Source organism: Athene noctua, chromosome 3 (genome assembly GCF_965140245.1).
Source record: "Athene noctua chromosome 3, bAthNoc1.hap1.1, whole genome shotgun sequence".
In the NCBI taxonomy this organism is placed as follows: Eukaryota; Metazoa; Chordata; class Aves; order Strigiformes; family Strigidae; genus Athene; species Athene noctua.
The window spans coordinates 8,592,616-8,606,761 of record NC_134039.1 but is presented as its reverse complement, the minus strand read 5'-3'; the positions used below and the strand labels follow the sequence as shown (position 1 = coordinate 8,606,761).

General features: G+C 43.2%; 1 protein-coding gene across 1 annotated transcript in view; it reads right to left on the bottom strand.

The window, feature by feature from the left end:
- TEAD4 (TEA domain transcription factor 4) overlaps positions 1–13,456 on the bottom strand; it is a 46,388-nt gene extending 32,932 nt beyond the window's left edge. The window contains exon 1 of the mRNA XM_074901902.1: positions 13,325–13,456. Within this exon, the coding sequence (XP_074758003.1) occupies positions 13,325–13,331 (7 nt within the window). The 5' untranslated portion in view covers positions 13,332–13,456. The remainder of the gene's footprint in view (positions 1–13,324) is intronic.
- Positions 13,457–14,146: the final 690 nt, after the last annotated feature.

The following is a 14,146-nucleotide window of genomic DNA, read 5'->3' as shown; positions in this document are numbered from 1 at the left end:
TGTTTATAAAGTTTAGACTTTGGCCTCTATCTCTCCTATAAGTCCTTCTCCCCCCTTTCTGAGCTTTGTCTTGGTATACAACTTATTATATAAGTACAGTGATGATGTTTAGCGCCCAAACTCTTTTAAAGGCTCAATCCTTCCCTCTTCCCTCTCTGTTTCAGCTCCTACTTTCACTGTTAATTCCACTACCAGAGCTGAGGCGGTCCCCAAAAATCAATAAAAAAATCTGCAATAACCATCTCCCTATTCATTCCACCCCTTCTCGGGAACCTCCACCCTCATTCCCCAAGCTTTGTTGTTTGCTCTTCACTGGTCTTCAGTTTTTGTTGTTATCTAAAAACTAAACATACTGAGCAAATAATGCAGCATGGTGTCTTGTTTTTACCATTTATCTGGACCACAACTGTGGCAAATCCCTGTGGGAAGTATCCCCAACAGCAGTGGACAATCGCAAGAGCAGCAAGTTCATTTTTAATTAGGAGCTGGAGACAACACTTTAAATGATATATTAATAACAATGAAGTTCACTCTGATCAAGCCCCTTCCAAAGCTTTTTTTTGAACAACCTGTATTTTTATTCCTAACTTCTACACTGAATCCAGAAAACTGTATTCAGAAGACAATAAAATGACTTAATACTTGACTGTGACCATCATACTGGGATCATTTCCCATGAAAGAGACCACAGAAAACCATAATGCATTTTACTGGCTATCCTATGAAGACATCTCTTTCCCACTAATGCAAATCTTCAGTGCTTAATAGTCAGGTTCAAGTTCCCATAGCAGTTACACATACCAGAGAATTTTATATTCAGCTGTAAGGTTTCCTCACTCTGATCATTTATTCCATGCTTGAATTTGCTCAGTATTAACCTTGCACAGGAAGATTCACTGAGCTCATGCAGTCCCTACAATAAGGGGACTCTGAGATGAAGACTCAAAGAAAGCTAAGTCAGTACTTCTGAAAAAAATTAATCAGATCCCTGAAAGCACAATACTGAAGTGGTTAGCACCACCACATCGTCAGGTCTTCCCCGACATACCCGTTTTCATCATTTGATTGTGCAAGTCCTGAGCTCCTTCCTCTCCTGAGATGACAAAGAAGTTGAAGCTTCATTCGCTGGGCAGGATGTGCCCATCAAGCACCTCATGTGGGGAAAGAGCAGTCAGGTGATCGATCTGTCTGAGGTCATAAAACTCAGTTGTCTCATTTACTAACTGGTCTAAACACCAAACCCCTGTCTTGCATAAAAGGCCTTTTGCTGAGAAGGTTAGTGTTTACTCCTCTCCTTTTCCACTGTATAACCTAAATGCATAGCTAGAAACACCAGAAGTTCTATCCCCATTTAAGAACTGCTGGGTTTTGATGGCCAGTTTAAGACACTTCACACAAGGTACATGACTGAGGAGGGATAGTTACAGAACCTGCAGGTTTTGGGAATCTTCTTACTGGTTCCAAAGAAGGAATGAAGATAAATTAAGTCAGTCACCATGGGTGTAGTTATAAGCAACAAACTCTTCATCAGCAAAGCATCCTGAAGAAGTTCTCCTCTCCTCAGCTTGTCATTCCTCCTCCTGCAATATTCAATCAACTCCTGTATGCAACTGTACTAATTAAATTGCTGGAAGAAGTGGAGGGGGCAAAAGGACTGACACACACCACTCTAATTACCAAAAATTAAGAAATAAGCCCCCCCTCCCCCCTTTGGATTTTGTTGTTGGCTTTCTTTTGTTTTTCCCAATCAGCCTATTTTAAATTGGATTGGTGAACTAGTCCCACTTTGTGGCCACATTAATCACGGCACTGGCATAGCAGAGAGAACAGAGAAAGAATAAGGGCAGAACTTCTTAAACCAGTTTTGCCACCAGAGAAACTGTAGCCTGGAACTGTATTCCACCTAACCCTCACACACATACAGACTGGTACGAAGAAAATGGGCAAGGCTTTTCCTGTGCTTGCATCATTTGTCTAAAGGCTAGACAGAGTTAGAATGCCTCTTAATTACTGCCCCAAAGGCATGTAGAGTTATTCCTTGTAAAGATGAGCTTCTACTAAAGTACAACAATGTAGGCATGCAGCAATCCCTCCTCATCAGCCTAATGGGAAGCTCCAGGCTACACAGCTCTTCACCACCCCTCAGCATTTAATACAGTTTTTCAGTGCATAAATTGAATGTCCTTATCAGCTGTGTTTTCCCACATTATCACCTCAGGCCATAGAAATGTAAAATAATCCATCCAACAAGTACTCCTCCATACTGGAACTAAGGGCTGCAACAGGAACAGAGCTGGGACTTGTTCTGGTGCTTCCCAGAGTAAGAGTGATAAGAATCTTACAGAAATTGTTTAGATTCACAGTTTGGCTGGGAAATCCCACAATCACATCAAAGCAGCTGCATAGAGTAATATGAGTCCATCACATGCCAGAGAGTGTATCAGGCAACACCTGAAACAGCCAGTAACAATCCTACACAGAAAGGCGTGTCAAACTAACAGCTTTCAGTCTCAGGACACCTGAGAATGACAACGTTATACAGACACAAACATACTTTATTCACTAAGGCCCAGGTTCAGAAAAACGTGACACTGAGGGTAGCGCTAAAACTAATGCCTAACTGTAACAACATCCTCCAGTTCCCATGAGTCCAAGTTCTACATTACAGACTCAGACATCTGCTAAATTCTTCCGTAGGTCAATAAACTGCTTGTTTCAATAACTTCCAGGGTATCTGAAAGTAACTCTCGATAGCACTTCAGTGATACTGCCTCAAAGGACAGCAAAAACTTCAGCACCTCTCCTCCTCATTTTGTGGTCAGCTGCCTCTGCTGGCACCAGTATTACACTGTTTCATGCAGATTTCTGCCCCAGTGCTCATTTGGCACATGCGCCCAGATGACAGGTTGATCAAATACTCAAAGCTTCAGCTATCACAGAAATCAGAGCTAAAAGAGGTCTGTGAGATCCATGCAGCCACTTGCTGCATGTCCAGCACAGAACCATGCAGTTCTCAAGGCATCTGGCCTGGTCTGGCTTAGTCCTGTGAGGAGTTGTGACTGCTTCACTTAACACATAAGACCACACCAGCACCCAGTCCTGACTGAAATTATTCAGCAGCTTCAAGGAGAGCAAAACAATCCAGACACTCTTCTTTCATTATATGAATAAATGAATACTGATTTTGTAAGTGGAATGGCTTCGTCCATCTTCAGTTTTTGCCATCATAATTTAGAGCGCAGTCATTGTCCATGATTTAAACCATCACGTCATAATTTCAGCTTAAACGAACAGCTACCTACTGCTGAAAAAGTGGTTGCCTTTTTCTCCTAACTCCCTCTCACCAGATTATTCCACAGGTCAGTTCAGATCTAACATGGCAGAAATCTGTCCAGTTCATTTTGCCAGATTAGTTTGCTATCACTTTGGCAAGCTAAAATCGATCAGCAAGGAGTCTGCTGGAAACTGAAGTTAGCCTAAAAAGTGGGAGCACAAAATTGAGAACAGAGCAGGGAAGCAAGGAAACAGGAGCAGCAACTCCCTCTTTTCTTCTGCAATGAACTGTTAGGTCATCTCACTGTTTCTGAAGGAAATACACTCTTGGTCTCAACAGTTTCACGCCATCCCAGCATTAGCAAAAATAGTTGTTAAAGATGTCATATTCTGCAACAGGTGAAAAGAGAATGTGGACAGAAAAGCCTAGCAGAAACACAGGCATCATAAGCGTGCAGCTACCCAGGAACTGGTCTGGATAATAGCTGAATTCTGCCAAGCTCGTAAAATTTCCTTAGAGTGGCTTGTGATATCCCCCCCCCCCGGCTCTCTTTCTGCTCCTAACACTGGAGCAATTCAGTTCTACATTCTTTAAACACCTGTTCCCTGACTGAGTTTACAGCGTAAGTCTGATAGATAGCTGGGCATCCATGATTCAGGCTGTGACAGCAGAGCAGGAACAAGAGGGTGACAAAACTATTTAAGCTGCAGGAATACCTAAAAATGCATAAGGAAATCTGCAAGTATCTAGGTGCTTCAACTATCTTCTAGATGAAAGCTGCTGCATCTAGAATTGCCAAATCACTTTCCTCGAATCTTAGCCATAAAGGGTCAGACTAGACCTGAACAGCTTAAGTAGAGCTGGCTTTGCCTCCAGGCACAAGAACAGATGAGATGACCTCTGAAGGTCTGTCCCAGCACCATTTTCTATGATTCTACAACTAAAGATGATGATGCAGTGTTCATATGCAGGAATGCTCAAACTCCCCCAGTCAAGGTTGAAGGCAACATTGTGCTAAATACCACACATGCACATGTGTTCCCCTGTAATATGGTCACGCTTTGAAATAGGCCTATGTCTATAGCACTTGTAGTCAACAATTTGGGTCATTCCTATTGGGTTATCTCATCAAGCACTGGTTACACTCCTGGCACTCTACTCCACAGACTCCAAACTAAGCCCCTGAAGAGAGATTTGCAATTGCTGTACTGAGAGTGATTCTAAAGACATTTTACATGAAAAATTTTCAATGAGAACAGTGTAATTCCCTGTTCAAGAAGCTAGACAGAGCAAGAACCATGCCTGTGTATGCACATGCAGTGAGCCTCAGAGAATGTGAAGGAGTACCCAGAAGATGGGTCACAAGTTCAAGGTGACCGCAATGAGGAACAGCTGCTGGCTGTGCACCCTTCAGCAGCAGGTGTACCCAGGCCCCAGAGGTTTAAGTCAGCTCTGCCAGTGACCACAGACTTACAAGACCATCTGTCTGGGCACAAACTGCACACAGCCTTCCCAGTTTCACTGCCCAGATCTTCACCATACACAGACAATGCAGGGCTTGTTATGGATTAGCTAATGAGCAACTGTTTAAACCAATAGACAGTTACAGTTCTCCGGTGCTTATTATCTGGATCCTACATGAATGAGAATACTGCCTTTTCTTCTAGCTGTAATATTGCCTTTGTCTGATCAAGCAGCTTTCCTTCACTTTGGGGCAGCCCTTAAGGCACTAGAACATGGAAATGTTGTATTGTACCAGTTTTGCTTAACAGATGTATAGGGGTACTTTAATAAAGTTTTGTTAAATTATATTTCATACATGCCCTCCAGCAATAAGGCAAGACTTTAAAAGAGATTTCGTGTGATAGGTTTTGCTTACTTGCACTGTAGAAGTAAGAAAGCTGCTTTTCTCCTATGCCAGGTCTCCACACAATTTGCATATTGACACTTAGCAGCTCCCTCTATGTACGTGCACCCCCTTGTTTGAGAAACGCTATCACCCCTCTCTACCCAGTGTCTGACTACTCAACAGAAGACAAATTCTGAGAAAGCACCCCTAGTATTTATCTTGAAGTTTGCTCTTCCTGTTGCAGACCTGAGGAAAGGCCTCTGTGTCCATCAGTCTAATAAACTTATTCATGTCATAAAACCACAGACAGTATAAATCAAACTACTAACAATTTGGAAAAAAATGCAGATACTTACAGTGGAAAGCCATACTGTCACCACCTAATGCCCACTGTTCTCTTTTTCCTGTGTACAATCATAGTACATCTAATCTAGAATCCACCTCTCATTCATACAACACACACACATACACGCGCGCCGTTCCTTGGGACAAGTTTTGCAGACACATTCCTTTAGTTTTGTCTGATACAATTTTAAAAGCCCCAAACAACAGCATTTCAATTCTAACTCCTCAGAGAAGAGAGATCCCTCAGCACTGAGCACTATGCTGTCACAAAGCTTCTGCTGATATCCATCCTATATTCCTTCTTTCTCTCCCATTAATCCTAGTCATGCTCACATGTTCCACATAAAATCCCTCTCCCTCCTAAATGTTAACACCCTTCAAATATTTTTAGACTGTTATTATGTGTCCCCCCACCCTCCACCTTTCAGTCAGCGCTTAGCCAAGCTATGTATATTTAGCTACTTTAATCTTTCCTCCTAAATCAGTCCCTTCAACTCCCAGAGCTCAATGTTAAGTCTGGTATGCTTGTTGCTCTTCTCAGAACTCACGCCATGTTTTTGAGATCTTTCTGGTAATGTATTCACAAAAAAGTGTCCAGAAGAGAGCTTTACATGCACTTGTATTAAAGAAAAAAGAAACCCAAGCCAGTGGACATTATTAATTTTAATTTTCCATGTCTGCTATTGTTCCCAGGTTTCAAATTCAATCTGAAATTTCAAATACAAATAAATGGGGTTTATATTTAAGAGCAGATTAGCAACTATAAATTTTAGGATCCAATTGTGAAAGAATGCTGTGATTTTAAAAATGTAGAAAACCACTATGGCTCCATTACTAAACTTTTTAGAAAACAACTGAAAATGTGTAGTTATCCATAATGACAGCAGAAGCAAAATAATGACTTTGCAACAAGGGAAAAGGTCGTCAAGTGAAGTTGAAATAGTCTCTCAGGTACATGGCAGATGAATGGATAAGCTATAAAGCATAAAGCTGACTTATTTAACCAGAAATCAGTTAAGCTGTCTGTGTTATTTACAATGCAAAAAAATCAGAACTAGTGCCTTGCTGATATAATATACCACTACAGATAAACTCTATCATGGTTTGAAATTTAGAAATTAAGAAGTCAGAGGAAGAGCCAAAAGGGTCATGCAATGTTGCTAATGAAGGAAGTTATCTGAACACAATGAAAGCTCGTGGCCGCAGACATACACAGTGAGAAAAACTTAATCCTACCCAACATGCTTGGTTTTAAGCCTGAAAGATAAAAGTGGGACTACAAAGCTGCTGAAAATCAAATGAGGCAGCAGAAAGTATGTAACCTTTGTTTAAACAACAGAATACCCCCCCCAAAAAAACCCCAAAAGTAGTCACAATAATTTTGATAACATGTAATACACAAAAATTCCCTACTATCATATTTCTGTTCAGTACTAAGCATGTTAAGGAAGGATGCCACAGCCAGTACTATTAACTCTATTATCTACAACAGCAAGCAGTTTCCTGGTGGATTGGCATTTAGAAAGTGGTTAATTCCTCAATATTCAGGAAATGCTTAGAAGAATATTTCTTTTTATGTTTGCATGAAAAAACCACCAGTTAAACTGGCATACAGTTTAACAAGAAGAACCCTAAACTTGGCATACAAAGGAGATAGAAGGAAAAACCTGACAAACTTCAGCAGAAGTTGAACCTGCTGCAAATGTCTCCAGAAATCTGGCTTCATCTAGTCAACAAGGAACTAGGACCTCACAAAAGTGAAAAAAACCTTGTTACTGAGCAGCTCCAAAAACGTCACACCTACCGCCAGGAAAAGAGGAGGGAAAAGCCTGCATCCGGACCAATTGTCCACATATCTAAGTTTTGTCCGTCTTCTAGTGTTTAAAATGGGAGATTCAATTTTGTTACCAAAACTGTGGGATAAAAGGGCTGTTCTAAGGTTCACTAGGTCACAATAATGTAAGGGACAGGAACTGCAGAAGAATCTCTCAAAGAATATCACAACTGAAATCCAAATTTTGCAATTACCTGGGCCAGTCATTTCTGTGTACACTGAGCACATTGTCAGCATGTTCCAATTCCTTTGACTGAAACATCATCAGGTGAGATTCTAAATTAGATATAGAAAAAAGCATTTGAAGACTGACACCTTGAAAGTTTTCATATTTATAATAGCTGCCACGCTTTTTCCTCCCCTCAAGGAGAAGTGTTTATCAGAGAATCACAGAATGGTTTGGTTTGGAAGGGACCTGAAAGACCATCTAGTTCCAACCCCCTGCCATGGGCAGGGACACCTTCCACTAGCCCAGGTTGCCCAAAGCCCCGTCCAGCCTGGCCTTGAACCCTTCCAGGGAGGGGGCAGCCACAGCTGCTCTGGTTCTGGTATCTCACCACCCTCATAGTAAAAAATTTCTTCCTCATATCTAATCTAAATCTACCCTCTTTCAGCTCAAAACCGTTACCCCTTGTCCTATCCTTACACTCCTTGATAGAGCCCCTCCCCAGCTTTCCTGTAGCCCCTTTAAGTACTGGAAGGCTGCTATAAAGTCTCTCCTGAGGCTTCTCTTCTCCAGGCTGAACAACCCCAACTCTCTCAGCCTGTCCTCCATAAGGGAGGTGCTCCAGCTCCCCAGTCATGTTCATGGCCTCCTCTAGACTCGCTTGAGCAGGTACGTGTCCTTATGTTGGGGGCCCCAGAGCTGGACACAGCACTGCAGGTGGGGTCTCACGAGAGTGGAGTAGAGGGGGAGAATCCCCTCCCTCGCTCTGCTGGCTACATTTCTCTTGATGCAGCCCAGGACACAGTTGGCTTTCTGGGCTGTGAGCGCACATTGCTGGCTCACAGTCAGTTTTCCATCCACTGCTACACCCAAGTCCTTTTCTTCAGGGCTGCTCTCAATCCACTCCTCACCCAGCCTGTATTTGTGCTTGGGATTCCCTCAACCATGTTCAAGACCTTGAACTTGGCCTTGCTGAACTTCATGAGGTTTGCACAGGCCCAGCCTGTCCAGGTCCCTCTGGATGGCACATTCCTTCCCTCCAGTGTGTCAACAGCACCACACAGCTTGGTGTCATTGGCAAATTTGATGAGGGTGCACTCAATCCCACTGTCCATGTTGCCAACAAAGATGTTAAACATTACTGGTGCCAACACCGACCCCTGAGGAACACTACTCTCCACTTGGACATGGAGCCGTTGATTACAACTCTTTGAGTGCGACCGTCCAGTCAGATCCCTATCCACCAAGGGGTCCATCCATCAAATCCATGTGTCTGCAATTTAGAGACAAGGATGTTGTGTGGGAAAGTGACAAAAGCTTTGCATGAACTGCACTACCCTTATCCACCAACACTGTAAACCCATTGTAAAAAGCCACCAAATTAGTCAGTCATGACTTGCTCTTAGTGAAGCTGGCTGTCACCAATCACCTACTTGTTTTCCACATGCCCTAACGTATTTTCCAGGAGGATCTGCCCCATGTTCTTGCCAAGCACAGAGGTGAGACTGACTGGCCTATAGTTCCCTGGATCACCTTTTTTAACCCTTTTAAAAATGAGAGTTATTTTACCCCTTTTCCAATCATTAGGAACTTTGCTGGACTGCCACAACTTCTCAAATATGATGGACAGTGGCTTTGTTACTTCATCAGCCATTCCCCCAGGACCCGCAGGTGCATGTCATCAGGTCCCATGGACTTGTGCACCTTCGGGTTCCTTAGATGGTCTCCAACCTGATCCCCTACAGTGCATGATTCTTCATTCTCCCAGTCCCCACCTTTGCCTTCTGCATCTTGGGCAGTGTGGCTCGAGCCATTGTGAGTGAAGACTGAGGCAAAAAAGTCGTTGAGAACCTCAGCCTTCTCCATATCCCGGGCAACCAAGTATCCCTTTTCCTCCCAAAGGAAGGCCCGCATATTCCCTAGTTTATGAACCGGGACAGGTAGTGCATGTTTTGTGCTTCTTTGGGTTTGTTTGCTTTCCAGTTTTACTGGCTTTCTGATGTTGGGGAAATCATTAACTGATAACATATCCCTTTGAGATGAAAGCAACATCCTGCAAATGTACATAGTTACTTCAGAACACAGGTGGGAGGCACCACCTGTGACATGGTAGTTTTCAACATCAGACTGACCTTTTATGCCAGCTTAATTCATATTGCCTGCTCAAGTCTATGCGCTTCACTGTCTGCTCCAGGTTTTAACTAGTAACTTGGTTAACCATCCTTCTTCTATCACTCTGAGCTTTGGACATCTTTAAGTATTTCCTATCAGCCATATCAGGGCTATTACTCACAAACAGATGGGCACCAGTCTGGGAGATAGATGACTGCCCCCAGGCTTTCTGCCCCACCCTGCTCAGCACAGAAACGGCTGAGCTGTTTGTAAACCAGCTGCATCCTACCTACAGAACATCAATCTCACAAACAGCCACCAATTCTAGCTCCTCTTACAAAAAGGTGCTCCAAGCCAGATGTTTGCGCAGAGGAGGGGAACACTGGACAACTAAGGCCGCTCATTTCTTACAAGCTCTTACTTGTAAATTGAGGCTCCAGTGGTGTTTTGTCAAAATAAGCATCACTTTGCTTGTTACTAATGTTTATTTCTCTGTCCTCAGTAGCACTGGGAGACCTGTTCTATTTAGAATCTCCATGCAAATCACACAAAGGTGCTAAGCTTTTTCTCTCTCCTTTCTCTAGACCAGTACTGAAGATGCAGGAGATACTGACTCTAGCACTGAATTCTGTGACTGCTTATTTGGTACAAATGCTACAGATATTATTTCTCCCACGGAAAAACATAATTGGAAAATGTGAGATAGAATTGTAACACTGTACCCCCATAATATTCTAGCAGGAAAGACTTACAAAATTATCCAGCAGGACCTTAGTGAAGGCACCAGATCAGTAAGTTAATGGTGCCCTGGACTCGCTGCTTCTAATGTCAACACAATGATTAGGAGAAAAGATAGCATCCCATATCAGACAAGACAGCTTTTCGTGCCTTAAGCAGGTGGTGAGCTGAGACTGCTGGAAAGGACAGTGAGGGCTTGCACCCAAAGCAGTGCTGTGGTATGAGCTTATTCTGTCAGAATGCTGCCTCCAGTAATGGAACATGTCTAGGAAGGAAAAAGATAATGAAAGAAAAGAAGGCAGCAAAGGCATCAAGACACAGATCATCAATGTACAAAGAAGAGCTTGGCTGACTTTTGGGTGAAGTAGGAATTATGTTCACTTGACAATCAACAGTGCCATCTAAAGAGCCATAACCTCTGAAGAGGGCTAGGGAACATGAGCATGAGTCCTCTGTATGGGCTGAAACACACCTTTCTGTGCAACTTTAAATGTATTCAAACAAAGCAGTGCACGTTCTTCATGTTGGCTTGGTGCACTTTAGCTTAGTCAAAATGTTTGCTGGCAAAAGCTACTAACTCTAAACTCATAACTGGTTGCCTCACAACAGGTGAGAAGTATATAAATTGCACATAGAAGAGCCCCCAGGACCTGGAACATTGTGCTCAAAAGAGTAGCACCACACGAGCCACTCCTCAGTGGGAATAACGAAATGGTTCCACTTTTGTCAAGGCAAAGGGGCATCTACAGTTGTCTCTAACACCTCGCCCCTTGGTTCAATGAGCTCCGTGCAAGTCGGTCACGGGACAGCTGAACAACCGTCCCTCAGAGGCAGGGCCAGCTCCACATAGAGCTTGTCCTGTTCCGTGAGCTGGCTCCTAAGCGGTGAAGATGAAATCAGGGACTATATTTATTCTCCCTGCCCGGTCATATCTTTCTATAGATCCCAGGCTGTGCCCCGCTTCCTTGGCATGGATCCTGGAGACTAGTAAGCAAAGGAGGGCATAAATCAGTGCCTCGGGTTCTGTCAGGAGCACACTGAACCAAATATTCACGCTGAGAACAGGTGCACTGAAGGCAAGCAGGGACACTGTCCCGTTTGGAGTAGTGGGGGAGGGCTTGCAGGAAAGCTGTTCATTTCTCCCAGAGCCTAGTCTAAACTTTCCACCCTGCAAGGGGATTATTTACCTTCTTCAGCTCACCAGTGAAGTTAGCTAGAGACTTTCCACTTAACACCAGTCCATGCTAGGTCAGGTCCCAGCTAAGACTCATTGGTTTCTGTAGTCCATTCTACTTCACTTTTGCTCTCACTCTTACTTCTTCTCTGACATATTAACTCCAAAGCTGAACAATTTCAGGGACTGTGGACAATGATTAGTAAATGAAGACAGTCTTAAAACACAACTGTAATTTTTCCCCAATAATTTTAAAAGTCACCTGTCATCAAAACTAGTGCAGACTTAGAGCAGCAAGGACCATGTCACTAATCTATGCTTAATAACCATGGGGTGGATTTTCAAGTAATATTTTAGTTTGAGTAACACTTTTAAGCAAGCATTGCTTCTGAAATAAGCAGTCCTACCCTCACCTCAGCCATGGCTGTTCATTCCCACTCATCATCCCTTTTCTAAGTACCAGCACAAGCAGCTGGGCAGTGAAGCAAATCAAGGGGCATATGAGAACTGAAGTTAACTTTTTCCCCCTTTCTGTCTTAGTTTTAAGCTGGATCAGTTCCATGGTTGGGTTCCGTAGCACAACCACAAAAATGTCTGTGCCAGCATACAGCAGGAATTGATGTCTACATAGGAATATTGACACTTGCTGAGCCTCAGGGTGATCAGTCTCACTCAATATATATTGCTCTGTACAGGTACAATGATGTATGCACCCAGTAAAATCACCCTTTGTAGATAAGGCCCCACCCATGCCCCCATACTGAGAGGAATCTATTCCCTAGCTCATGGAACAATGGGCCCGATGGGTGGACAGAAACCTGAAGAATGACTTGTGAAGTGCTTCATGTGAAGCTTCAGGGCATGGTGGTCCCATGATGGGCACTGCAAAGACACACAGATTCCAATGTAAATTTAAAAAGGCAAGCACTAACTGGGTAGGAAGAGGACTGCCTTCCGTAAGGTGAGAAACAGTTTTAACACCTTGGGACTTTTAACTAAATATTGCACACTCTCAGCCTTTGCTTTGCTTTCTAGTCACAGAAGTGCCAGGTGGCTTCTTCCAATACTGAGCTAGAGAACTGAGACCAGACCAGCTTTTTTGTGGACAAAATCAAGAGGGAAATTCTAGCTGTGCAATAGGTCAAAAATCCAATTCAAAATCATGTCTACCCTCAAAAAAGTTGACACCTACTTCAGCTGCAAGCCATTACTTCTCTGCATTCAGGGCTGGGTATCTAGCTAGCTAGCTGAGAAGAACCTGTGGATGAAAGACATTCATGACAGGGCTATAATAAGGCGAAGTACAATGAAAGGGAGCATCCAGAGAGGTCTTATTTCTGCCCTTCTTAAGATCTGAAAAGCATAGTTAGTTAACAATAACTGTTAGTTAACAGTTGTTTGCACACCACCAGCAGAGCCATTCAGGGGTTCAGGGACTGAACTTCTACCCTTTAGCACCAGAGTGACAGAGTTTTACCTGTTAGGATAACGAGAATGTTGGAGACAGCAACGACAGATGCCATAAAAGATACTTAGTCACACTATGAAGCTGTTATATGATATTGATCCAAAGATTAGCTCAGTAGCATGCTCAACTCTGGGATCTACCTTATCGATGCTCTCTGGAAAAAAACATCTATAATTCTTTCTGACGTGTTAAAACAATCTTCATTGATTTTCCTAAATACAACTTGAAGTGACCAACTACATCAACTTGGGAATGCCCAAGAGACTGGAGTTCATTCAGAACATCATTTGGTACAAGCCAAGTGGCCTGCACAGGGCAGGACAGGCTGCCTGGAGTGTTGTGTGTGCCCTTTCTTTCTCCTTACCATACATCTTGCCTTCGTCTGACAAGATAATCTTCCGCCGTCCACATGGTGGGTAGATGGCTAGCGCTTCCTGGAAGCTCTGCTCAATGTCCGGACTCCACACACCCTCAGCGTCATTGTCAATGGGTTTGTCCAAGGCCTCGCTGCCCCCTGAGTCGTTGCTCCCCTCAGGGGAGGTGGGAGAACTCCACTCGTTGGAGGTAATGGTGCCAGCTAGAAACTCCAAGGTGCCACGTGGAGAAGCAGACTCAGAACCTGTGATGACAAACACATCCCATCTGTCAGTTAGAAATCCTCCTCTATAGGAAAATGAGGCGATACTACAGGAAGAAATAAAAAAGTTGAAAAACCTCAGCGAGGAGGGTTTTTACTTCAAGTTTACCTTAAATGGTAACTCAACCACGTGCTTGATTTCTATTTATGTTGAGATTAAAACCTTTTCAAAAAATCCTCCTGATAAAACAGCCTGCTCCCATAGCTCTTTGGCTCATTAGCTCTCTATCACTTCCCAATTCTCCTCAGACCTGTATCTTCTTGCCTCTGCCTTTGTCTCCTAATTTCTTCCTCCCTCTGCTGTTGTTATCTGTGTAACTGTTATTTAACTTTCTGAAGCACGCATACAGAGATTCAGTCCAGTGAAAGACTATACAAAATAAAGCAGTGATGAATTATCTAGTCATCACTGAGCACTGGGGTTGAAATTTTCTTAGATACTGTTTCACTGGATCAGAGTTAGTAGTCGGTGTCATTTTTAACACTGACATTTCTTCTTCTTGAGGATCAGCTGCAGTTCTAAAAAGCAGTTCCTGGAGCCAGACAGTT